This window comes from Corvus cornix, chromosome 2, assembly GCF_000738735.6.
Source record: "Corvus cornix cornix isolate S_Up_H32 chromosome 2, ASM73873v5, whole genome shotgun sequence".
Lineage (NCBI taxonomy): Eukaryota > Metazoa > Chordata > Aves > Passeriformes > Corvidae > Corvus > Corvus cornix.
Window position 1 is genome coordinate 119,638,557 of NC_046333.1, and position 27,433 is coordinate 119,665,989.

Consider the following 27,433-nt stretch of genomic DNA (forward strand, 5'->3'; position numbering starts at 1 on the left):
GAACATAAAGCTGAAATATTTCATATGATGAACTTTTGGACTGCAAGCAGGAATCAAACCATCACATAAGAATCTGGTTTCTCCTGCTCCATGCTTGTACTGTAGCAATTCAGAGGTGAATTTGCCTCATGCTAATTAGACATCCCTCATTCATCCTCTTTTTCAGTCTCTTACATCCTTATAGTAGTTCAATCTTGTCACCTAAATTCAGAATAACTCATAACAATTGGTGCTAAGCATTTGTACCACTACCAAGGATATTCTTCAGGAATCTGTGCATAGAAAAAGACAGTTATTGCTGTCTTCAAAATATTTAATGGTTATGCTCATAAGCAATTGGAAATTACTATTTTGAGGGCTTCTGTCCCCTAGACTTTTAATAAACCAGAATAGAAACTTACAGTACTCAAACAAGACTGAATTAAACAAGTCTGAACAGGCCTTCAGAAAACTTGTGTAAAATAAACACATTTATTAACAAAATGTTAGACAAATAGAATGCAATTCTGTCATCTTTGCTCACTGATCGCCTTTTGGAGTCCTGAAAACAATGATATTCTTTATTAAATACAGTGCTACTCTTATAAGACTTATAAAGATTGCTTGTTTGCTAAATTCAAGTGCTTATTTAGAGAGGATTTTTTTTTAGTTTTTTTTTAAATTCCCCATCCTTATTGTCAGGAATGTTTTACAGATAGGTAAAACTGTTACATCCTTGAACTAAAGATTTAACTCTGAAGTGAAATATGAAGAATACTTCAAAAGTCTTTGACAATTTTATTAACAAATATGTTTTAGTTAACATGTAGTGGCGTAAGATTAAATTCAAAATTTGTAAAGTAAAATATATGCTTCTGCAGATATAATAAGATTTAAAAAATAGTATTTTAAAAGTACGAAAAATCTCTCAACATGTTGGTACCTTCTTTGTGCTTTCATTATTCTTTCAAACAGTGCTTATTCACTTTATTTCAGCTGTAAGGCTTCTACCTTCACCTCTGGCTCACTTAAGAATCTATTAAAAATTTATTAATTCCTTTAAAACATGCATAAAAATACAACTTCCAAGAAGAAGAGCCACATAGCCAAAGAGCTACAGAACTCACTGCAAGAATACTGATAAATAAAACATCAGTTAATTACAGTTTAAGGCTAAATCCTTGGTTGGTGGAAACGGGCAGCAGAGCCCAGATGCATCAGTCGACTGCCAGCTTCAAGTTCCAGGTCATGGCAAGTTGCTTTGTCTCTCCATAAAGCAGAGTATTGTCTATCTCAATAGTATTTCATTATAATCCTTACACATCACTAGGAAAGTTACGTTTTCAAAGACAATATGTTGATTTTGAGTCCACTCCAATTATATACATTTGAAAGTAGATTTCTCAGAACAGTTCAAAGAAACCTTGGTTCAAATTATTGCATAATATAAAAAAAAAAAATCACAAAAGTGCATATATGTATGTATGTACGTATACACGCAGAAGGAAGCCACACTGCCACTTGCAGTGCAGCCAGCTACCTCTATAAGGCATTTATTGCAGTAGATACAGGCCTGTGTTGGGTCACAGGGTATATTTACATGAATGTAAACTTTATCCCTTGGTTCGAGAGACCCCACAGGAAGTCTTCATCTTAAGGAAAGGAGTAAGGCCAGGAACTGCCTGGAAGTGGCGCTTTATTTTAGGACCGGCCTCACTGAAGTTGCAGAATTAAAGTTTTATTGCAAAAAGAAGAAACTATTTTGCACCAAACTGGTAACTAAGTTAGTATATCAACTTTATGGACTTTAGAAGAGCAGATATTAAATGATTTTTTTCCATTTTCCACTAAGTAAATTTGGCAGAAACAATACTGTATTTCCCATTAGCTTCTAGAATTCTGAAGTGGCCAAACTTAGAATGGCAACTGAACACGCTGAAAGGCATCAGCACTAGGAGTAAAATGTTCACTTCCAGCTCCTAGAAATCCATTTCAATGACATTTCTTCAGCAAGTGAAGAGTTATATTTTTAACTGCAAGCATGGTCTCTGTGCAGGTTGGTTTGATCAGTGTCTCGGGAAGTAAAAAACCAAAATGGCCAGTGTCACGCAGCTCGAATGCAAATGCGTATGGGATGCCATTTTTGTAGGCCCAGTCCATAGAGCTGCCAGAACTCACATCTGAAACAGGCAATTCAGAGAAAGCATTAAAAAAGGTTAAATCCAAGTCATGCTGAAATCACCAGAGGGCTCCTGTGGCATTTTGTCTCTGGGGCTCAGTGAGTATACTTGCAACTCCAGCTGTTGCTTGCCCTGATCCTGAACACCCTTCAGAAATAGTACGAGAACCCAGCACCTGATGAAATGTGCTCAGCACAATATGGATTAGACACTTCAGTTTCATAGGAAAAGATATTGTAATTGTTTTGTGTAAAGCAAAATTTTATTAAAAGAGAATATCTAGAATAAAGCCTCAAATTGTTCTTGTCCCCATGTGAGCGCAGTCTAAAGCTTTCCTTCCACAAAGATCTCCCAGCTGGACTGGAGAACTCTGCATGCTCCTAGGTTTAAATTGGGTTTTTTAGGCAATTCATTTGTGGTGAGAAGGGGGGAAGTTGATAAAGTAATCTACCATCTTCTTTTGAAAGTGATTTTAAAATTCTTTTCATTTGTCTTACTTTCTCACCATTTCCTCACAGCATGAGAGCGTTTGCATAGGTGGTGTCTAATATTAACAAACCTTCCTGAGGAAGTGTGCTGCTTATGCTTTCGTTATCTCCATATGTTGATTACCCAAGACACATTTTTTTATATAGATACATCTCTCATGTGGCCTGCTGTAATCTGTGCAATTCTGGCATTAATTCACACTGCTTTTCCTTTGACATAGTGACTGACTGCAGTGTAATGAGCACAAGATGATGACTGTGCTGGGAGATGGAGGCCCAAGATAAGTGGAATTGTAGCTGAAATGCAGCAATGACAGATGAGATGCAGGAAGTTACTAGCAAATAGTCTTTAGCTTTTCACTTTTTCAATGTCTGTTATCATTAGCCACAGCATTCAGGCCTCAAGGTTTCAGTAAAGAAAAAAAAGTGTCTTGTTGAAACCTGTTGAACTTCTTTTTCTCTTACCTGTCTACAGAGAGCTTGCCTGACAAATGCTGTTACAACTTAGTAGTGCATTTGCAGTATCTGATAAAGATATGAGTTTTAAGATCTTAATTTTTCTTTTTACAGAATCCACAGTTTTATATGGTATGTTATTTGCTGGCTTTTGACTCTCAAATGCATTGCATTTTAATCTCTGTTATTACATCAGTTGAGTTAATCTTACTTCAATCGACTGAATCAGTTGCAAAACTTTCTTCTGCCTTCCTCACAACCAAAACCAGAACAAAGTTCACTTTAAATAGTGTTTGCATTCTTTGTTATAATAAGGGTATTCTCCTTCTTACTGTAGGAAGGTCAAAGTCACAAACCTGCAGAGGGAAACTTACACAAAGTGCTGGATGCAGGGCCATATCTGTATCTTACACCATAGGCTGACTGAAGAGCGTTAACAGCATTATAGGCTGCTGATTCCTGGGGAGGAGAAAAAACCAAATACATAAATTAGACTTTGAATTAAGTACTGTATTGTGATTGGAACCTGAATCAATGGATCATTGACTTCCAGTGCAATGCTGTGTTCCATGAGTCCATGGCAGCTAAGTTAAAATTATAGTAAAGGATAAATGCATAATTTATTTTTAATAACATCAATTCCCCGAAAAACTTGTTTTGGTGTTTTCATGACATAAAAGAGCTCACTGTACTGTGAACGATCAGACATTAATTATTTGTAATTATAGGCATATATGTCAATTTAGCAACACGACAAATTTAGATGACCATGAGATGAAATCATATCTTCTTTATGCAGTTTAAAAGCCATGCTCACATTTTCTGAGGATGTATTTCCCAGTTCACTAAACCTTGTCCCTGCTGGACTTGTGAAGGAGAAATGATGTCTTGTTGACACTCACAGTGGTTCAGTGAGCAGAGTGGGAAGAAGGAAGGAAGCAAGTTCCACTCCTGAATCGCTGATCCAGCAGGTAGATATTCACTGCTGGTCCAACTTTATCTGGGGCCTGATGATGTAGTCTTGGAGAGCTCTTTCCACTGTTATGGAAATGTGATTTCAGTGCTGTATGGGGAAAATGAGTGCCTACATTGCAACAACTTGGGGCTGAAAGGCTGTTTAGGAGGCTCATGGTTCACCCTGTGAAACTGGGTGCAGAAGGCCTGACCCATGGAAATTTCTGAGAGTCACATATGGATAGTGCATCGAAACGCACAGAAAGGATGCACATATTCAAAAGGAAAAGGAATATTATTACCCCAAAGAAAAGTATATTGGCAAATATACAATGAAGGCCAGGAAAACACAGTCATGTCCCTATAGACAACAGGAAATTATTATATTTGGAGCTAGAAACTGCTGGACTTTGAACCACTGGGTAAAGTTGCAATGGTTGTTTTAGTTGTTTTACTTCCTTGAACAGAAGAGCTGTAGCTTTTGGTTTATGCAAGTCTTCATGAACTCAGTCCTTACCTTGTTATTCATCAGGCACTAAATGAATACACTGAGGAAGGATTACCCTATACTTGCCTTTTCATTTAAATGTTTTTCCTAACCTTCCACTTGTTTGCCCTTGTCAGGAGTTGGGATTCTGACTTAGTCCTCAGTCTGACCCATGCAGGCTTTGTCTGTCCAAGTAGAGAAGCCAGAGAAAACTGCTTTAAAATGTCATTCTGGAAACAACTTACCTGCAGGTAGGGCTTTGGAGAGCTTATTTTACACTCCTCTCAGCAAATGAAAGAGCACATTTTTATTCCATTACAAAAATTTGTTAGGCACAACCAGAATTATTTTTTGTTTAGCAGAAGGATGATGGTGCTGGAGACTGACATTTTCAGCTTGGCCTCTTGCCGCCTCCATGAGAGAGTGTGTGGAGGCAAGGACCACTGAACCCAGTGTTGCTGGAACTTCTGCTGGTCTGGGATGTAGCTGTCAGTAAGGGGTAACCTCTGACTCACCCTAACACCAAAGATGAGAAGGGCCTGTCCTGTGGGAGAAATGCTGTCACTTGGAACTCTTCCTCCATATGCCTTGACTTCTGAGTTGTGACATGCAAGACCCATGATGGGGTTGGAGTTGTTGGACCCTGTGAGGGTGGTGGGGTGGCAGAGTGATGTCACCGTGGTGGCTGTGGCTGCACAGGGCCCAGGAAGGGGGAACTCCAGCTGCAGCCAGGGGCACTGTCCCAAGTCCAAGACTCTGTTGCTCAACCAAAATTTGCAAGCAGCTGTACTTACCATCCCAGGGTCTTGGTGTGGAACTAGGATGGCCTGACAACAGGCCTGATGCCAAGGGAGCAGGAGACAGGGCTCAGCTGAGGGAGCTCAAAGGGGTGGAGAACAAAGTCCCAATAAATGCACCATGGCAAGGAGAATATAGCCACAAATGAAAAGACTCCCTGTGCATTATGTGAATTATGCACTGTACAGCAATGAGACAACAGAAAATTCTGTTGGAATCTTTTGAAGAAATAGTTTAGCAATGCCCATGTAAAATCAGCACAACAGTAATGGGTTCTGTGCGGAGGAAGCACAGAAGGAGGTCAGACCGGGAGCATCCCAAGTCCATGGCACGTGGGCACGCATCCCTGGGCACTGTGAACTTGAAGTTCTTAGCCTTGAGGAATGCAGCTGACTTCCACTGTTAGAGCCATGTGCCCAAAGAAAGGGACAGTTCTCAACTGTATGATACTGAGCAGGTTGGATCCTGAGTAAATCCAGGCAACCAGTCTTTGAACGCCCTCAAGGAGAAAATGCCACATAAAATTATCAGATTTTTGCAAAGGTGTACACAAACTCAGTCATGCCATGTAAGTTCACTGCAAACACTAAGGCAAACGACAGTACAGGAAGAAAAGGGATGAAAATCAGGTGAAATTTAAAACTCTTGAGATGGATGTATGTTTCTGTTGGTGTTTTTTTCAATCTAAAAGAACACTTTCATTTTAAGCATCTTAAAAGAGCAGATTTCAGGAGAGTGTTAATAAGACAGTTGTGCCTAAATGAGAACAGAATATACACGCTGTGATCAGTACACTGCTCTCCAGTTTAAAGGCAGCTCTGAATAATTGAACGCTGTAATTGAAATGGTAACTGACAGCTTACTAGGATGATCCAACTCAGACAGAAACAGCCTTTCTTCTGCTCAGAATTACTTGTAGCCCACTGTTAGCACCAAAAGCTATTTATCTGCTATGCATGTGGGGTCCTACAGTTTTCCACTGTACACAGCCCATGTAGACCAACAATGCTTGTTCCATCAGTGTCAGGAAACAGAGATCTATGACCTTCCAGCTAACTGCAATTTCCAAGAGAGCTGGAGAATCTGAAACCTCAGCCTAAGTCACCATTTTAGAAACTTCAAATATTAAAAACTATGCATTTATGAGCCACCAGGTGATGGAGCCTTTGGCTGTAGGCAAGTATTAAAACAGACAAATAAATAACCAACAAGTATTCCCTTGATTTTCACTATGATCCCTATAATGAGCTTTATAAATAACAGGAAATTACTTCAGTTTCTTATTTCAACCTCCCTCTTCTTTTTGACCGACTGCAATGAAAAGAAGTATGAAGTTCAAATACTGACAAGATATTTAGAATTGGTATTTGGCTTCAATTTATCCATGGATGTTGTTTAAAATAGTGTCTTTTTTTGTTCATTTAGGTCTGTGATCCACCTCCTCTGATGAGAAGCCTGATCCAAGGTCTTTCAAACCTGAGGAACACCTGCTAAACATCAAAAACTGGGATCCTTTGTTCTAAAAGCAATGGATGGAAAGGCAGAGTTACGCCCCATCTCAGAATGGAATTATTCCTTAAGAAGCAAGAACAACGTGTAAAATATACTGGTGTGTGTGAAAACTCTCAGTTAAATCTTCCTTCTCCTTACAATGAATTTCCCATCTATAGCATCTGCTATTGCCTTACATTACTCTGGACATTTTAGTCAGATACCCAATAATCATATACTTGCAGAGAAGTGCTGATTCTTCCTAACACTACATCTTTACCTTCTTTTCTGTTGTCTGTTCTTAAAAATATATGCTCGCACCTGCTGATCCTCAAAGGAATGAGAACCTATGATTTTAAATTCCCAGTCCATGTTTTTTTGCTAACTGAATAGTCATCAATTCGCTTGGGGAACTCCTTTTTCCTTGTCATTCCCCAAAAGAGAGTGAAGGTAGCATAAAAAATTTTTCATAAATTTATTCACAGTCAGTACAGGGCTGGGTGGTCAGTCTCCACAAGTTTCATATTTTAGCTCCTCTGGCTGCTTAGTTAACTTTTAGTTTGCTCTGTTTCACAGGAATGCCATCAGATAGAAGAATGTTTAGTAGGTACTAAAATTAGTTGTCTCAACAGAAATAAACTTACAAAGAGAGTTTAGTTTGCGGAGTGCTGGCTGCGCAGCCTCCTGAGAGAACAGCTGAGTGAAACTTCAGCGAAGCTCCAGGGACTGACAACATAATTTATTCTGCACAGGATAAATCTAAGGTGCAGTTAAGCTCCTTCGGAGAAAACCAGCAAGTTAAAAGTCACTGCAGCTTTCAAGGTCAAAATGGAAGATAAATGGAAAATGTAATTTTACTCAGGACTGAGGGTGAGAGAAAGAGGCTTGCAACTGGTTTGTGCAATGTGGGTCTGAGAGCAGGAGCAAACGGAGAGCAAATCTTAGCCATGTGTCCCTCGGAGAATAAGACATAAGGGGGGGTTTTATCAACAGGGGGCTGGCTAAAACAGACCTCAGACTGCAAGCAAAGGGAATAGCTATGCATTTGGATGAGCATGGAATACACGAAATGTACTCATCTGTGAATCAATAGGCTTACATCAAAAAATGTGTTCTTGTTAATTATTTTTTCTAATATACAGAAGCTCCTGGTTTTTTGTACCTGCTTTTCTGAAAGGGTTAAAAACACTGTGTCTGACCGAATGATATGTAGTGCAATGGAATTTTGGTGAAATCTAAGAGATTTCTTTTTGAATTGATAAACATAATTTCAGTTTTATTTTGTTCATAACATTGAAGATGATCTTCTTTGTGCTCTTAGTGTTTAAGTTCTGAGCATGAAGAGACAGAATTTCAACTAGAAGCCCAAGGACCTAACTATGTAATTCCCATTACAGTTAATTAAATAAAATGATAATAACTATAATTAAAATTTAGGAATTTATCCTATAAAGTCATTTAAAGGGACTGATGGATGAAAGGCACTATACCATTTTAATCAAATTGCCACTGACTCATGGTGTGTGAAGGTTATATAACCAGAAATGTGATTGCAAGTAGATCCAGAATAAATACTGCTCAATATTAAACATGCAAATTATTGAAGAAACTAGTCTCCTCTCAAAACAAAATGTACCAAAAAATATACAGACAAGCACATTCTCCTAAGTTTTAATGTACTTACCACACAGTTGAAGTTTGGAATGGTTGCATATTTGTAAGAGTAAGGGTACAGCAGCATCTGTGCATATGCATGGAAGGACAAATAGGCTTTTATTTGTTTCCGGTGTTTGCGGAGAAAATGAGCAACAGCCTTTACCTCAGGTTCTGACTCGGGAAAAGGACCACAGTAAGTATCATCACATGGGTGTAACGAAGCTCCTTCATCTAGAGGTTGAAAGAGAAAGTTGGTGTTGAACAATCACAGAGAAGTTCCAAGGGTCAACTTCTGGCTCAACCTTTTTTGGCCCATGTGCAAAAGCATGAAAAGCAATAAACAAATTGCTTTCTTGTGCCTGATGGGAATGAGCCTATGGGACCTCAGTGCAGCAATCTGCTCGCTCATCTAGTAGACACACCAAGCTCCCAGTTTGCCAACTACACACAGTTCTCCCCAGAGGATACATTCTTTCCAACTGAAAAAGGAGAACTTGACTTCATTGTATTCTCTTCCCTGGCTTTTCATATCAGTGGCACATTTTATGACAGCATTCCAGTATTAAAACTATTGATGGGTCTCAGTTGGTCTATTTGAAATCAGAGAGCTATACCTCTTTCATGAGTCACTCCCAGGACAAATCTAGCCTTTTAGAGCTTTTAATGTACTATCTACTACAGTGGTGGTTACAATGGCAGGTAGACAACCTCAACAGGGATTATCTTAGAACCATGATAACAACTCCTAACTACTGCCTATTTTCACCCCTGAAAACCTTATGGAAAAAAAAAAGTCACATGGGATGATTGTTCAGTCAGCTAAAATAGAAATCACCTCGGTTTGCATAGGGCCTAACTTTCCTTCAAGTTTGGGGCAGGGGTTCAGTTTTGAGGATATCTTTATGTCAATCTGCTCAGGCAGCAGCAAGCTGCTCAAGAGTAGCCTTACTGTAATATCCCATGAGGTACTGAAAGATGAAACTTAGAAAAGGAGATGTGGCAGTGGCTCCTTTATACTTTAGCAATTCTGGATCTAAGCTATCGTCTCATTTACAGCTTAGGGCCTGGGCCTAAAAGAACAATATTTATGCAAATCTATGCTGCTCTTTTATCCACTATAATTTCAAAATACCACACATTTTACACTGACCTGCAGAATAATAATTGTTTGCAAACTTCCCTGGTGCCATCAGGGACTTAAAACAGCAGTGTTTTATTAGCTTTCCTTTGTATAGTAAGTACTGCCACCTTCAATTAATAAGAAAAGAGCAGTGTGTGAGAAGGCATAATGATATCAACTAAAACAGGGTTATGCAATCATGCCAAAAAAATAAAAAGAAGTGGAAGAATTTCATGCTGCATTTTCATTTGTAAGATGAAAATCGAGGCTACCATTCAATGGCCCATTACAGGTGGGGATTTCTAAAGGTATTAGTGCTTGGATTGCAGTGAATACGGAAGGGTTATATAGAGGGCAGATGGTCTTCTCTGCGCAGAACAGATGGACACCAAGTCATTCAAATCCCAAGAGCACTCTGCCTCGATTTCTTTTCAGATAATATAGCTAAAGGAGAGCTATTTTACCAAGTCCCCAGAGCCTTTGCTTTTTTTTTCTTATAGATACTTCATCTCCTGTAACAGTGTTGTATACTGAATCATGGCAATGGATAACACTGTTAATAAACAGTGGATTCCTACAAGCTAATGGTAAAACGGCCCAATGGTAAAATATGACTCAGTTTAGTGACTTCCAGTGAAGGAAAAACCCTGTAAGCTGTCCAGCCTATTATGGTGACTGTTCAACCTATTACAGTGAGTCATGTGCTATCCCAGCTGTAGTTAATGCTTTACCTTAAGTGAAACTGGCTGGTAGTAAAAAGAGGAGGTTTCCATGGTAGCCTTGGATAATGTAAGGATATTCTCAATTTTTGTACTGGAAATTCTTTTAAAGTAACTCAAGAATGAAAAAAGAATTGCTACAGCATGTATCAACTCCTGTGACATTTCTAAGTTACAGGGAAGAGAAGCAAATGGAATTGTGTAAAATGTTACTGTGCTGCTATATTACTGTACCTAATAGCATACCCGGGGAGGACAAGTATCCTCCAACATCCATCATGAGACCCACTGAACAAAGGAAATGCGTACTGAGAGTGATAAAACCAGCACTTTGATACAGAGGGAGGACTAAGAGTATGAATGAGCTGGAGCATGATATTCAAATTTCCTTGCAGCCACTTCTGCCAGTATGGGATACTGTCCTCAGTGAGCACTGGGGTGCATTGGAAATTGGGATGTACTGGGAATTTTAACTCCCACTGTTGCTTGCTTGGGGATTTGGATGCAAGCACTTTATCTAGATTTGCCCTATGACTTTAATTAATTCTAAGTACCTCATTATTTTGCTTTAAAGTTGCTATTATTTGATTATCATTAAACCATCATAGTTATTGCAATATATGTGCATTACAAGGAGCGGTTCTACCCAGAGTTCTTGCTGCCAGTATTCACATGGGTCTGTGTGCAATTTCTGCGCACTGTTTTGAGTACAGGGCACTGCAACATGAAATCTAGCAGTGATATGGCCCTTTGCTTGGTCCCTAGAGAGTCACAAACCTTACATCAAAGTCCTACACTACAAAGGAAGAGGAAAGCAGATGGGATGCTGTGTTATCAGCACTGACTAGCTCACTGCTGATAGCATTTAGTGGCTTTGCTGAGGCTGGAGTCTGCCACAGCACACCTGCGTGGAAGCCCCACAGTTAAGTTCAAGCCTGTCTGAAAACTCTAAGTGCAACTGAGCTGAATAAAAAGGTTTTTACAAGCACATGCAGTTTTAAATGTTAAACACACCATGATTACACAAGCCTCAAAGTGTGATATGATCCAGATTCTTCTCTGACTCATCCAGTGTCAGATATTAATGACAATACCAAGTGACTGGTTAGGGTCATCTGAGTACCAGTCAGCCCAGTTGATGAAAGAGCTTTTTATTCTCCATCAAAGCAGACCATCAGACAGACTTTGGGGTCCAATGCAGGAAGCAGAGCATGTGCTTGTTGGGATGACGAGCAGCCTTGAAGGAATTTTTATTTTTTGAACTTGGGGTGGGGACCTGTCTTTCATGTTCAGTGCAGGGGAGAAATGCAACAAGTAGGGGATTACAACATGCAACACATGGGTATTGTTACAGTTTCACTAAGCCTAGAAAAAATAGTGTTTTGAATGAAAACTAAGCAAGCATTTTTAGGACTGAATAAAAAATGTGCTTTAATACAGTGGCTAGGGAGCAGGAAGAGGGAGGAGGAACCCAAGAAAGATTAATTAGAACTAGAAAGAAAATTCATTGAATATTAATGTTGCACTGATAGGTACCTAAGATATATCTCTCAACACACTGTAAGAGAACTGATCATTCCAGTTATGCCACTGGCTGTCTTCTGAACAGTAAATGGGTGTCCCCACAATATCTGCAGTTGTGGCTTACACACTTAAGTAAAGATGGTAACAGTGATGTAGGACTGGTTTGTCTTTATGTTATTTTTGCATCATAAAATTGCCTTAAAGATTGTGATAGCAGTCCTGGGCCTGTCTTCTTTAACAGAGGGTTTCTCAGCTAACACAGGCTTTCTTTTCTGCTTCTGTCTCAGTCCTCTCCTTATAGTGGGTAGCCTTGAAAACAATTTGAAGCATATTTCACAGGTCCATACTGGATTGAATGTATACATCTGTTCACATTCACTTTTATCCTTAAAATTCTCACAACTCTACTTAAAGAATCCAGCTGTTGCAAGCCAGACTGTACAGTGCTCACTCCTACTACACACAGAGTATTGTGGAAACATCTAGAGTCTTCCAGTGGAAGAGGAATGGGCTGAAGGCAGGGCCCTTGCACTATGCAAACACAATTTCTTGTCTTTAGAAGCTTGTAATATAAGGAAGGTTGACTAATGCTGGATGAGAAAACAGCTGCACAGAGAGCTGAAGGAAGTTTCTTGAGGTGGAAGAGCAGGTCAGCAGGTATATATGGCTGTATTTCAGTGTTCTTACTTTCTTACACCAGAACTTTTAGGGGCTGCTTACCCCTCTGTGAGTTGCACTATTTTTTGGTAAGATTTAATAAATACCATTTGTTCTTTGGTGGACCCATTCCAAATCTTCTGGTTGTTATTTCATTGCTGCTGCTTTCTCTATGCAAAATTGAGTCCAATTTTTATGAAGTACTTACAGAAGTGCTGGGAGTTTAAAATTGTATCTCCATGCATTTAGAAGCACCTTCTTTCTTTATTAAATCACTAATAATAATGGCCTTAAGGACACTGAGGCCAACAAAGTAAGTTTGACATTTACAAAACTAAAATAATTTCAGAGAAATGGCAAATTGAATAAAATTAAGCTTGAAATATTTCCTAGAGCTGCAGTTAGGTAAATCTTGCAAAGTCATGGTTCATTCTTAATGCTATGCTTCAAATTATTTATATGATTGCCAAAATACAGAATAGCTGTATGTGTGATTTTTTAAATTTTGCCACATTTGCCATGACAACTTTTTACTTATGAGAAGGTCTGTTTTTCTGAAGTTGGGGACTTTTATTTTTTTAGAAGTTAGTAGGAAGATTTGAGCCTTGGCTTATGGCTTTATGGGAAAAAAATCTTCAACTTTAACTACAGAAAAGAGAACACTTCACAACAGATGTGACCTAACCTACTTGGATAATTACCTCTGTTGGATAATTAAATACAGGGTAGTCTAAACTGGGGGACCAAAGTATCTCCATACTTACCACACCATTTCACTTTCCAGTTGCGATTAGCATCAACACCATAACAGTGAAACCTCACGTTCTTTGATCTTGTTTTTCTCCAAAATCGATCCTAGCATAAGTTACAAAACATGTAAATCGCAATATTACTCTATTTTGGCAAAAATCTGCTTGTACACATAACAAATCAACCCTGGTAAACATATTCAGTATTCTGTTTTAAGTGGAGTAATTTACTTCCATTTTTCAAGGCACAAAGTGATGGACTGGATTTATACAGTCACCTTTGAATAATGTAACAACCATTCTATCTTTCCTGTCTGAATAATTTTTTGAGTAATACTACTGACATTACTTACATTTGTCCAGCTGAAATAGTATCCATCCACATTAAATACAGGCATGATATAGAAATACAGATGAGTTAGCATCTTTCGCATGTCAGGATCAGTCTGGTATGTCTGAAGAGCCTAAAGTAGAAAAGGCAAAGAAAATAGTTTCCATTAAAAAAATATTTTCCCAATTAAGTATTGTGATGGACTAAGTCACAAGGCATTTGGCAGTACAGAGGTCTGTTCTCATGGCAGCACAGACTTTCTTCTAGCTGGGCCTGAAAGGCTGACATCTTCCTGCAAATGTGATTCAGACAGCATGTGAACATGTGAAAAAGGTGTTCTAAAGGCCCTATTCTCTCTGCTTCTCAGTGGCTTTCAACATTCAAGAAAATACAACTCATATTACAGAGAAGCAAATGCATACAAAGTTTTTCTTGAAGTAAGAGCTGAAAGTCAGTGGAATAGATTGTTAGTTGAGTAAATGAGTTTAGCTCCTGTAAGACAATGGAGTCCTGTTGTTTCCACCAGGTGATTTGATAAGGTCTTGAAGTATTTAAGGCTCACATTAACAACACAGCTTTTGTTGTATTCAAAGTAGTTTACCATATGCACAATTTTCAATACAGGCAGTTTATTCCTTTATCATTTAGACTCCTCTCTATTTTTGGAGGACCTCTAGTATAAAGGTTAGTAGAGGAAGTCTAGGTAGGGAAAGTTTTTGGGTTTTATCCATTCTGCATCTTAGAAAAATGCAGCAAAACCAGAGGCTCCTCAGTGGTTCTATTTGCTAGTGCCAGAGATGCTCCTTTACCAGCTCCAGGAAGCTTATACTCCACATGCTCTTGCAAATACTGTCCCTTGTCATAGCTAGGCATCAATTTTGCATCCTTCAAAGTGTAAGTCTTGATTCTGTAAGGTGAGGAATCCAGTGCTTCATGTGGCAGGTGGAAAGCATATCACACTGATGCTGGGTTCAGGCGGATACCTGAGCCTGGCTCCTCTCCTGCTGCTACTGTGATTACAGGCTTCTGCTCTGCAGTGTTTCTGGCCCTTCAGATCTGAAGAGTAGCATGTGTTTGGGGAGCAAAGGGAAACATTTACTCTGAAATAAACTAAGTTAAATGCTTTTCAATTGACAAATGCTTGGGAGCAGTGTGAAGTACAGGAATTCAATACTTCTGGGCTCCTAACTATGCAGCTGTTTGAATTACTAAAGCTGCTATGGGAGCTGATGGATGCTTTGTATGGAATACCTATAAGAAATAACCATACATCTGGACATGTCTGGGGCTGAAATGTACTCATGGAGGACTATGACTTTTTTTTTCTTTACAGAGGGGATTAGTGAGACTTCTAAATACTTCTTCTATATGGTTCATTATTCGTCCCTCTGTTGTGCAGTGCTTTATCCTTACCCAGCTTCATCTCACCCTCCCAGAAGTGCTGTGCACATGCAAGTCCTTCAGCCTCACTATCAGATCCAAAGCAGCACTTCATCCCTGTGAAAAGCCAAGTCACCTGGTGCTACTCCACACCGAGCTCTTCTGTTTCAGCCAGGCAAGAGGAGAGGAAAGTGAGAAATAGAAGGCAAATGGGCAAAGCACAGAATGAAATGAGACTTAGGCAGCAGCTGGGACAGGGTGGTGTGCAGCACAGCATGCAGGGATGAGATCTTGAAAGAGGCATTCATAGGGGAGAAGGAAATGACAGTTGAGCTTTTGAGGGGAAGCTTGATGGACTGCCCTGGAGAAAGTCCCTGGCCAGTGAGGAGGTGATAGGTTCCCTGGCCCATGTACCAGAAAATCCCCCCAAATTCTTAGCTGGTATTGCATTTAAATTTTATTTACTTGTATTAAAAAACCATATCAAGTCTTCAAATAGATTTGGATAAAAATATTGGTGTTCAGGGACCTGGGAAAAAAAAAATTGTCAAAACATTGATTTGTCAAATCAATGGTTACTCAAAAACAATGACCATGAAAATAAGGACTCTGTGTCATTGCTATTTCACATGCAGAGAACACATATTGTAGTAAACAGGGCTACTATGTGCATTAGGCTGGCCCTGTACTTAAATCTGCACAGGATTAAGAGCCTGTATGGTAAGTATGGATGTTAAATTGGTAAAACTGTTCTTACAGTTGGAAACAGAACCAACCCATGCTCCAAAGTGTGAGTCAAGGAAAATGAACATTTTCATCATGCTTATTTCAGGGAAAAGTAGTTTGGCTGGGGAGGAAATAAGGCACCACACACCACTTTCTTGATTTTTTTACTGCTTTTCTCTTTATAGACAGTATTAGCAAATTAAGCTCAGGTTGTGTCCCCATGGTGGGTATTTACATACCAGTGATGATGAGATTGGCATATGTGCTTGTATCTGTATTTTGTATGCCATCCTTTTGCTGTCAGTTACATCTGTGATTATGCATTTTGTTACACTGGGCTATATATTATGTTTTAAACTGCAATGCTGTAAGACTAAACTCTTTAAAACACTTTTAAAATCATCTCCTAAAAATAACTACAGATAATTAATTAATTAAAAGTAATACACTGCTTAAAATTGCATGAATGAACTTTGCATATTTTTCAGTACCTTTCCAAATTTGCAAAAAGTGGCATAATGAAAATATTTGAATTAAGACTGTTTAATATACAATATGTTTTAAATCCTGTGAAAAATATATTTTCCTTGCTAGGTAAAAGGACCACCATTAAAAAAACCTAAACAAAATATAGGCAGCAAAATGCTGAGGTTTTATAGTGACTAAGTTATTTTAATGCCTGTTATCGTTGACAAAATACTAAAAGAGACTTTAGAAAGCATTATAGTCCCCAGTAATAATCCTCAAAATTGAAAGTCTTAACATTGGTTTAGAGCCAAACATGTCATTCAATTCTGTTCTTTAAAGAATATATGGGGTTTTAAATAACTTGGTTACCCTTTTAAAGTAGTATTTAATTAAAAACATAGTGGATCTAGAGTGGCTTTCTTCTTGGAAAGCAAGTAGGTAGTGTAAGTAAGATCATACTCACTCTTTCTGCTGAAAATACTTTGTCTTTTGTCCTGCTTTTATCTGGCAATTTTATTTGATGTGTGTAATCAGGCAACGCAGACTGTATAATCTTTGGCAATGAGCCTTACAGTTGCCAAGGTACGTCCTTCCTGGAGCAAAGCCCACAACTTGCCTTCTGCGACGTGACTCTCGAGTCCTCCCAACAATGGTTGTGTGAACCACCTCCCCCACCCACGCCAGCAGTGCTGAAACATTTTCCCTCTGCTGTGACATGAGCAAGGCAAATATAAAGCATTAGTGAATTAACTGCATTGTAGTTTGCAGAGAGCTCTCAGAATATGGGTTGATTCTGCTTCCCCATCATGCAATCAATAGCAGCTTTGCTGCTGAATGTGCAGAGAACCAGACCAGCCCAATAAATGCTGAATTGTGTTATTAGTGAGTGAACAGATGATAGAGGAACACTGCCAACACCGTGCAAGCAATCTGCCTGGGGGATGGGGAGAGGACCAGTGATTAATAGGAGGGGGCTTGATCATCTGGATCAGCTGAGTGATGGTTGTTGATAGAGCTATACTGGCTTAGGCTGGCTGAGGATCTGGTCCATAGGAAATTTAATTTAGGGGACGAAGTAAACAAAAGAGCTATATTGTAAACTGCCAAGGCAATAAAAGGCAAGAGTGTAAAATGGATTTAGGATGCAGTTAGGCTTTTTATAAAATCAGGGGATTGACTGAGAAGGACACAGCGAGGAGACAGGGTTGGGAGAAATTCTGAAATCCCAGTTGAGCTTAATAAGGATTTGCTATCTCACAATTAATTATTATTAAATTTAAGGTAACAATCAGCTTTTGCTATTTCTGATTTTGAATTAAACAATCATACTGAATTAAACAGTTACTATTTTAGCACAAGACATTTACTGTTCTGCCAGAAATCACAAAAAACCTGCTTCTGGCAAAACAGGATTAACTCTTCTGTGCCATTATTAAGATACCAGTTAAAACATCCTTTTTGACAGTAACACACAATATTTTACTTTTATCTGTACATGTTATGCTTTAGCACTCTGATCTGCCATTCAGGCCTTCATTGCCCCTTTATCAGTTTGGCAAGCTAGTAATTAGCTCTGTCTCTACTCTTGGAAGCAATACAGCTTTTTATCTTTGTTTTCCCTTTTACTGCTAGTGTCCTGCTTTGGCATTCAAATCACAAGCAGAGTGGTAAACCCATTATTAAGGCTAAGATACAACTGAGTATTTAAAAACAAATGGCTTAAAACAAAGGGTCAAATTTTCAAGGCTGAAGCTTGAACTGTGTCTGATTTATCTTTTTTGTTTAATTCCAAGCAAAACCTTCCTTCCTCTTTGAAGGCATTTACTGCAGGAGAAACCCAGAAACAACTGAGAAAGAGGACTGTGCTGCAACTATTCTTCAACACCCACAAAATAGTCTGACAAGAAGAATCTGCAGAATCCCAAAGACTTGACTATGGAGCTCCTTAAGGATGCAAGTGGAGAAGATGCTGAGGGGAGAAGAGGCAGAGGGACGATGGTGTGATGGACATGTTAGGGAAGCAAACAGCCATTCCAGGAATCTTGGGTAAGGCTGGGACCACTCAAGCAAAGGCAGGATCTTGTGGGAAAGAAGATGCATAATTACACAGATCTTAGTAGAAATTGGAGACACAGCTTCTTGGTTCCACTCAGAGAGTAGTACAAAAAGAAAAAAGAAAAACCTCTTAGATGCCAAAAAAGTCAGGGACTGCCTATCCAGGAAAAGAAAGGCCTGAGTTATTCTGAAGCACTGTGAATGCTTTGAAAGGAGTAAGATTTGTTTACTAGTAATTGTATGAAATTAGTGCCCACCAACTTGGTGGAGACCCACCAAGGTATAGGCCTCTGAAAAATGTAATTATTGAATTTTACATCCTAATTGTGTTGGTCCATGGTAGTACATATTGAGGGAAACTCAATAGAACTCACTTGAATACAAGGCTTAATTAAATTTTTGAGACACGATTAAATACTTAAGATACAAATAATTGCTTGTAATTCCAGTTCTGGAACAACTAAATTGTCCAACATATGGAATTTTCTTTCACAGTCCTGTCTCATGCTCAGTAGTGTTTTTGTATATCAGCAGTTTTACTGAGGCCCTAATTACTCAGTGCCATCATACTGGAGTGGACTGCTAAAATACAGAGCAGACTTCCTCCCTTAGGGCAAGTAATGTGTTGGAACAACAATGTGAATTCTTTTCATGCCTTGAAGAAGAACATACCCAACATCTTAAAAGCCTTCAGGGGGTAGAATCTGAATGTCCTAGTGATGAATACCTAAATAGGAATATACAGGAGCAAGTGTCATTGAAGAATTCCTATTACAGGCACAACACAGCTGCAGTGTTACTTTTCTTTTATCAAGATCTACTCACATTATGAAAAATTAATAGCTGCAAGCAAAATGAAAGCACTTTTTACCTTCTTAAGGTCATGGGTAGGCAAGAAGATGCAGCTGAGTAGTGCACACAAAAATCAGTGCAGTACTTCCTTTTGGAAAACTGAAAGCAATTTTAACTGGTTTTTAAAATTTTATTTGCTATTGTGAAGGTGTAAAAGCAAGGGAAGGAACCTTCCCTAAATTGTCTTATTGTTGAATAAAACCTGTGAAATTCCACCGCGGATTAAAAGAGAGGGAGATACCTCACAGTATAAAAATGGTTTGCCACAGCTGCCTTTAGAACAATGCATCACATGCCTCGTTGTGGTGATACCGTGGTACTGCACTCTATCTTTCTGGCATTGGCTTAGATTTTATCTTTTTTTTTTTTTTTTTTTTTTTTTTTTTTTTTTTTTTTTTTTTTTAAAGCACCACAACTGGGGCCCTAGATCAGGAAACTCTTGTTGATAGTGTTCACTGCTACTTTGTTTTCCTTCCCCTCAGAAGTGGTGCACATTTTCAGTAGCAAGCATGTGCTAGAGAAATGCAGATACTCAGAGAGAAGTGGTATGTAGGATGGCTGCCAAAAAAAGGGAACACATTCAGAACTGAAACAGCTGTGGAATGGAAGGGAGACGTTGAGTAGAAGCAAAAACTACTACACATAGGTGTGAATACTGCACATGAACTTCAAACGGCAGGAACAGCATTTGCAGGATGGAAAAAAAATCATGAGGATAAAACAAATTCTGCATTGGTACCAGTGCCTCTTGCTGCTGAAAGGCTGATAAATGAAGTGCTAAGTGAAGAGGCTGGAAGAGGTGATGTCTCTGATGGAGAAAAAACAAATAATGTTTCAGGCAGAAGCTTCTGACAGAGAAGAATGAATTAGCTAAAGACAAGTAAGGCTGAGTGTTTCAAATATAGATACTGCAGGATGAAACAGATGGATTTTTCCCTCCAGATAATGAATATACAGGGAGCACTCAGAGAAGTCCATTTTTTTTTTTCTGAAGTTAGGCAGCTAAAAAGACAGCTGGGGAGACTAGATTCCGGTAAACAATAAAAATTAAGCTCCAAGGATTGTACAGTGTTTGCTGAAAGAGCTGCAGACATTTGTGGAGAGATTGTAGCCAGATGACTGGTTCTTCAAGGTGAAAAAAGCCCCGTTTTTGTGGTGACATCACCACTGACAGCTGTGAAGGAGGCTGCAGGGGGGTAAGACACAGCCCTGGGAGGCATCTGACTCTCCTAAACCAAGGGTAAACTAAAAATGGATCAACTGCAGGAAAACTCAGATAGGAAAATTTCATAGAGTAAGAAGATGCAATGATTTAAAGAGCAACAAAAATTTCATGTCAAGCCAACATCAGCGAAAGAGCTTTAGCTGAAGGGAACAGACTTTGTCAAGAAAGAACACTCAGCTAAAAGGGTGAAAGGAAAAACCTACAGCTAAAATATTTGTTTTGGCCTTGCATGCCTCTCATTCACTTTGGAATATTTCAAGTTATTTCAAAAGCTCTTCAGATTTTTGAGGACCATCAAAGATACTTTAGGAACTGTGGCATACTTGTACCTAGGAAAGGACTGGCATAAATGTCTGATTTATATGGAAAGGCAGTCAGGTTCTTGCTTTCTTTCCTCTATGGTCCAAAACTTCCACTTGGAGAACTCCAAAAAATGGAGATGGAAAGCCTATCACAGCAGGTGGAACACATTGTCTCAAAGAATAACTAAATATAGGTGTAACGAATATCCTTTGAGTTAATCTTTGTCTGAAACCCTGGGCTGTGGGAACACAGCATTTCAGCTGTACCTGTTCAAAAGACTTTAGTGGGTTGACAAGTGAGAGATCAAATGTATAATCTCTAAGAAACATTATTGTGCTGCTTCACATAACTATCTTACACACCCCCAAGATCAGACTATTTCTGAAGTGGGTGAAAAAACTGGTATCTGAATTTGATAATTAGCCACTATTTGAAGACTCTGGTAGTTATGGAAAACACAGGAAAGAAATTTTCTAAATCCTAAAGGATTACTGGTTTTGATGGAGCTCAGTAAGACCCAGCAATGATACAGAATGTGAAGCTGTTTCCCTGGCAGTGTGGGCTTCAGCACTGGAATGAATGACCGAGTGCTGCTCTGACTATCGATGCAGGATTTTGCAGATGGTTTGTCCATCAGGACACGGACTGTGAATTTTGTACAATGAGAATAAGTGCTACACTGGCTTTCAGCAGATCTTAAAGTAAGAATACTTACAGCTTCACTGCCCTCTGCCCACATGGCCTGAACAGAGCAGAAAAGAGCCAACCCTTTTTAACATTGTCTGGGTCTCCTGCTTGGCCCTGCACCTGAGTGCGCTGTTGTCCTGACTGAGCTCTGTGTATATACTGTTCCTTTAGCTGGCTGCACTCAAGCACTTCATAAACATTCTTAAGGAAAAATCTGAGGTCTTGAATGCTGCAAAATTCCTGGTAAAGACTGCTCTCTGGGGCCTGGTCCACAATCCTAATGGCTGGCTAATTGGCAGTATGCATCCCATATGCATCCCACGAGGTGACTCATAAAACAGTCTCAAGCTGAGAATAGTGGGGGCAGATGTTGCCACTTTGCTTCTTGGACAGTCTGTCTGTCTCTCTTGGCTCATTATTATGGAATGAAAAGACAGGATTCTAGCCTGGTTTTGGAATAAATCAATACCAATGTCAGCATGAAAAAAACCCCCAACAAACAACAAAATACCTCTGAGAACTGCCCTCAGCCTTTAATTTCTTTTTTCTGGGGCTATATGTTTGCTCCCTGGGAGCATGATGAAGTCCAAACACATAGTCTTGAATAATTTGGGAACTCAAATAATTGAGATCACTGTTGAGGATGGGAGAAGAAGGTGGTGGAGGTTACTTCATTTCCAAAGTGTGAGGCTATTTTCACCTTCATTTGAGGCCCTGATGAGGTCACTCCTTTAGGGAGATGCATTTGATCTCAATGGACATTTCCCTTACAGTTGACATTGGACTCTTAGGATATTTTGTCAAGAAGAACAATCAGTACATGCTTCTTGAGGATTTTTAATTACATTCTTGAATTTCTAATCTTGAAATACAAATTCCTGCACCAGAAATAAAGAATAACACATATCAAAGTCACATCTCAGCTATGCTGTTTTCTGAAAATACTGCGTGAAAGACATGTCAAGGTTATACATCACTGAAATGGATCAAATGGCAGCATTTATTAGAGGGAAGAAAGTCAAACCAGATGTAATGGGAATCCTCATCTGCTTTCACTAAAACTGAAACAGAATCTAGTTTTGATGTTAATTTGAATAGCAGCCTGTGAACCATATTTAAGATTTTTTAAGAAATGGTAAAATCCTAAATTTGAGGTCTGGATAATTTGATACCTGAATTCTGCTTCTCTGCTCTCAATGAGTAGGAGTTAAATGTTCTTACTTACCATATGTACATATATAATTGTATTTTTGCAAAATGGCTATAGGTATTGCATCTTTGTGTCTGTAAGGACTATTTAATTTTGGATAAATACATGATATATCTGAATTTTGTTTCTAAAGTCTACTGCTTCCTACAAAGTAATTATACATAATAGAGTATCTTTCAGTTTGTAATATTTACTAACACATAATAATGTATTAGATCCCATGTAGCCTCTTTAAATTTCTAGGCTAACAAACCTTTTTTCTTTTTCATTTTTTCTTTCTAAATCTCTTGCTGTGGACACAAGTTCTGGGTTCATTTATCTTTGCAGGTTGCCTTCAAATAAGCCCACATGTAATCAGTTCTGTTTCCTTTTACAGCTTGTCTTGCTTCCCTGCTCCACCACAGGTCTCATAATATTTCCACTATCAAAGTCCTTTTTCCATCCCTTTCCAGCTGAGTAAGGCTGGAATTGGGTGGGACTCCACTGTAACCTGACTGCTATTTCACTACAGTACAGGTGCAGACACTTCTCTGTGGCTCATTAGCTGGTACCTAAAGCTCTGGTGCTCTGTATGCAAGGTGACCCCTTTCTTGACTTGAAATTCAGTGACCATGAGGTGGGGATTGTCAGAGGCCACCAGTACAACTAATCCTGACAGAACATCTGATTATCTTTAGGCGAGAGACTACAGACATTCTGGGCGCCTTCCACAGAAACAGTGACGTTGTTATTAACATCAGATCTATGGAACACAGAGCCAAGGCTAGAGCTCATTCTGGAGTAGATTATAAGGAAATAAAAAACAAACCAACACACAGAAAACCAAAAAAACCCCACAATTCCTCAAACCATAGTCTTTGCTCTCCTTTTGTTTGTTCCAAAATGAGAGTAGCCTGCTTTTGTACTTTGAGTTATATCATCACATAATACCCTGTGCATTTTCTTTCTGCTTTTAAATCTTTAACTTCTGTATCTTTTTTTTTTCTCTAGCTATTATTTTCCTTTCCTCTAATTATTGTAATTGCCCAAATATAGAACAAGCCTGCACAGCAGGCAGCCTCTTGCCTTCCCATGCTCCAGCCTTACATCCTCACTTCCCAAGTCTGATCTGCTTTAGTCTGTTTTGCATTTCTAAATAGGTGGGAGCCAGGTCCAGTTTAGCTGAACAATTCCAGACTCTGTAGAAAGTGGGGAGCTGCTGCCATACCCTGGCAAACTGCATGAGCAGCTGCTCGGTGGCACCTCCACCCTTCGGAGGGGGTCTCCCACTGCTTGCAGCAAATCCTCTGTCACTCAGAAGCTGCCACTTCCAGAGGTGCAAGCAAGATACTGAGAGTTCCCAAACTGGGTAGGAGTATCTGGTAAAGTTTGCAGCACCCAGTCTTGAGCTTGAATGTTAAGTGACATTCATGCATAGAGGGTTTTCTTCCTAAGCTAAATTGCTTGAAAAGCCTTCTTGTACACAGGAACATGAATCTAGTTCATTAAAAATAAGTGTCAGAAATCACAGGGTGAAGTGAAAGCTTGGTAAAACTTTTCAGGCTGCCTGCATGGTAAAGGAATGCATGTATGCTGTTCCTGGTAGAAAAGAAGCCAACACCATGTAAATCCAGCATTTCTTTTTGCTTGCCTTAAATCGATGGACTTGTGGTGCTATTCCTGAGAGTCAGCAAACATGCCAGGAAAGATCTGTTTCCAAGCTGACAGCCCTTTCTCAGAACTGCCCGTAAGTGCCAGGGAGGATGGAAAACTGGGCTGCCAGGCTGCAGAGGTGCTTAAGGGAGGAGTTTGCCAGCAAAAGAGAATTGCAGAGTTTGAAGCACAGAAAGACCTTCAGTTTTCCTAGAGTTCTTACTAAAATTTTCTAATTCATACAATGAGAAAAGTAATGTCCTAAACCAAGCAGTCTAATCATCTTGTCTCTCCTCCTTTGCCAGTCATTTTTAATATGATGATGGAGACTATGAGCATAATGTATTCTCTTCCTGATGGTTTTTGCTTTAATGCTGGATTGAAATACTGCTCTAAGAAGGGATGGGCAGACAAGGGTGGTACATTCTTGTAGTATGAAGGAACTCTGCGGAGACTACTTTTAATCTAGGAAAACTTTTTTACATAATTAGAGAAGCAGCCTTACAAGCTGCTCTCTGAAAATCTCATATAACAACCAGGAGGTTTTTGTATACACACCCACGGCCTATATTCTGCTATAAGGTCTACAGAGAAACCTTGTGATTTTTACCCTACTGCCACATTCTACTGCTTTATGGGAAAACCTTGGTAAGGAAGAGGTACTTAAGCAACAGGCTTCCCACCAGTGCCTTTCTGTCCCAACTTCTTTCCTTACTGCACATGTTCTCCTGTAGGAAAGCTACTCAGAAATTGCAAGTTAGTTCATCTTTACATTAACAGGAGTCTTAATGAGAAGACACACCATCATTGCACGCTGAACTTTGGAGATTGGCTCCTGGATCTCATTTAGCCTATCCATGGTCATGGGCGCATCCCTCATTATTTCTATACTTCCCCTGTTCAACTTCACTGTTGTGATGCTCGAGGGAAGGCCACACATGATTACCTGATCATCTCAGCATTAGGGTGTTGGTGATGTAGAAGTTTACTCTCACAAAATCAGAGGAGGTATTAATACATTGTAGAATTACACAGTGATGGGTGGGAAGACAGGTAAGAAAATCATGTGTTTATAGGAAGAAGCTTGTAAAAGCATATTGCAACCCTTATTTTTGTGCAAAAAACAGTATGCAAAATACTCAAAGCACCTCTGTGGGGGTATTTTAAAGCCGCTTTTGACTTCTGCCAATTACGTTGCAAGGTAGTCTGCATTGTGCAGCTAATGTCTCATCTTGAACAAAAGTTTGTTGGCTAAGGGGAGATGGCAAAATCCTATAAACATATAATGCATCTGTAATGTATCCCAAATTAGAAGAGTTTAAGTGCTGATACTTATAAAAAGCCAAAACCAAACCAGAACCAGACAATTTGGAAGCAAAATTCCAATTCCACTTGATTTCACCTCTCATTTGAAAACTGCAAATGGATAAATATGAAGACTAAATACTAGACCTCAAAAATAAAGGGAGAATAAACCAAATAAGATAGAATCAAAGAAACATAGGATTCACTTGTTCTTCAGATAGTATGAAATCCGTCGTTTCAGATGAAATCCATGCATGAAGAAGAACAGCCAGCAGATCAATCACTGGCTCTGAGACTGGTGTCACTGGAAGAATTTTGTGGGTTTGATTATGGGTTGGGTTACACAACAGCAGGCTTCCCAGTGAGATAGGCTATACATGTCTCAAAGGGGGAAAAGGATCTTTGATCACAAGTTAAGAGGTCGCATTGGAAGAGCTTTAAACTGGATTTGAAGGCAGAAGAGGATAAAACCAGGCTCGATAGAGATGAGCTTGGGGGCACCACACCAATGTTTGAGGGATGTTGTTCTAGATAGGTCCTTCAGTCTGCCATCCCAGCGGAAGCTGGGGATGAAGATCCAGGAGGCAGCAAAGACAGAAGGGTTATTGATGTGTCAGAAACCACAGAAGTGCCAAAGAACAGTCATGTAGGAATTAGGGCTTCTTCCCTGTGGAAGGCAGCAGGATCAATAGCCCAGGTGAAGTACATCTACACCAATACACACAGGATGGGCAACCAACAGGAGCTGGAAGCCACTGAACAGCAGAAAAACTATGATAATTGCCATCATGGGAAAATGGCAGATGAATTCTTGACAGATTTAGACCAACTGTTCAGAAAGGCCAAGTGCCAGATCCTGCACTTGAATTACAGAGACCCCAGGCAGTGCTACAGGCTGAGAGAAGAATGGTTGGAAAGAAGCCCGTTGGAAAAGGACCTGGGGGTGCTGGTCAACAGCTGGTTGAACATGAGCTCGTGTGTGCCCAGGTGACCAAGAAGGTCAATGGCATCCTGGCCTGTATCAGCAATAGTGTGGTCAGCAGGACCAGGGCAGTGATTGCCCCCCTGTGCTCAGCACTGGTGAGGCCTCACCTTGAATCCTGTGTTCAGTTTTGGGCCCTCACTGCAAGAGTGACATTGAGGTGCTGGAGTGAGTCCAGAGAAGGGCAAAGAAGCTGGTGAAGGTCTGGAGCACAAATGTGATGAGGAGCAGCTGAGGGATCTGAGGGTCTTTAGAGAAAAGAAAGCTCAGGAGGACCCTTACTGCTCTCTACAACTACCGGAGAGGAGGCTGTAGCTAGGTGGGAGTCAGCCTCTTCTCTCAAGTAACAAGTGATATGACAAGAGGAAATGGCCTCAAGTTGAGTCAGGGGAGGCTTAGACTGGATACTGGGAAAAATTTCTTCACTGACAGGGTTGTCAAACATTGGAGAAGGCTGCCCAGTTAAATGCTTGTCACCATCCCTGGAGGTATTTAAAAGATGTGTAGATGTGGTACTTGGGGTGATAACTCAGTGGTGGACTTGGCAGTGTTAGGTTAACTGCTGGACTTGATGATCTTTAAGGTCTTTTCAAACCCAAACAATTCTGTGATTCTATTGCATTATTCTGTGACTTTAGCTTCCTATTCCTATGGAATGACACAAAAGAGAAATGTCTCTTTTAAACTAAGTCCTTAAAGCAAAGATGCTGCTGAACTGATCTGAAGCAGTACACACTGGCACTGATTTACCTGCGCCGTTACCAGAATCACAATCTTCACATTTTTAGGTCTTGGAATAAAATCCTACTTCATACCTCTGCCAGTATGTGTCTGGCATATTTTTTCCTGTGCCTAGCTGTGTCTGGCTGTCATTAACAGCTTTGTTTATTAAGCACTTAAGTATTCCACAAACTATTTTTAAAAAGAGAGGTATAATAGCTAGTTATTTTCCATATTAGTAGTGTGTTAGAACTGCTACAGAAAAAATGCAAAGTTTATTTAACAGAAGGAACTGTATG

The 27,433-nt window shown here is 39.6% G+C and overlaps 1 protein-coding gene across 2 annotated transcripts in view; it reads right to left on the reverse strand.

The window, feature by feature from the left end:
• The window catches only part of CPA6 (carboxypeptidase A6), an 87,518-nt gene that overhangs the window by 3,381 nt on the left and 56,704 nt on the right, over window positions 1-27,433 (reverse strand). Inside the window, exons 7-11 of one of the 2 annotated variants that reach the window (XM_039550111.1) lie at window positions 13,612-13,722; window positions 13,274-13,364; window positions 8,518-8,720; window positions 3,478-3,562; window positions 758-2,159 (exon numbers count right to left, since the gene is read on the reverse strand). In XM_039550111.1, coding sequence (XP_039406045.1) covers window positions 1,972-2,159; window positions 3,478-3,562; window positions 8,518-8,720; window positions 13,274-13,364; window positions 13,612-13,722 — 678 coding nt within the window. In that variant the 3' untranslated portion in view covers window positions 758-1,971. Of the gene's footprint in view, window positions 1-757; window positions 2,160-3,477; window positions 3,563-8,517; window positions 8,721-13,273; window positions 13,365-13,611; window positions 13,723-27,433 lie in introns of those variants that run through there. The other variant, XM_039550112.1, reaches the window with a different exon arrangement.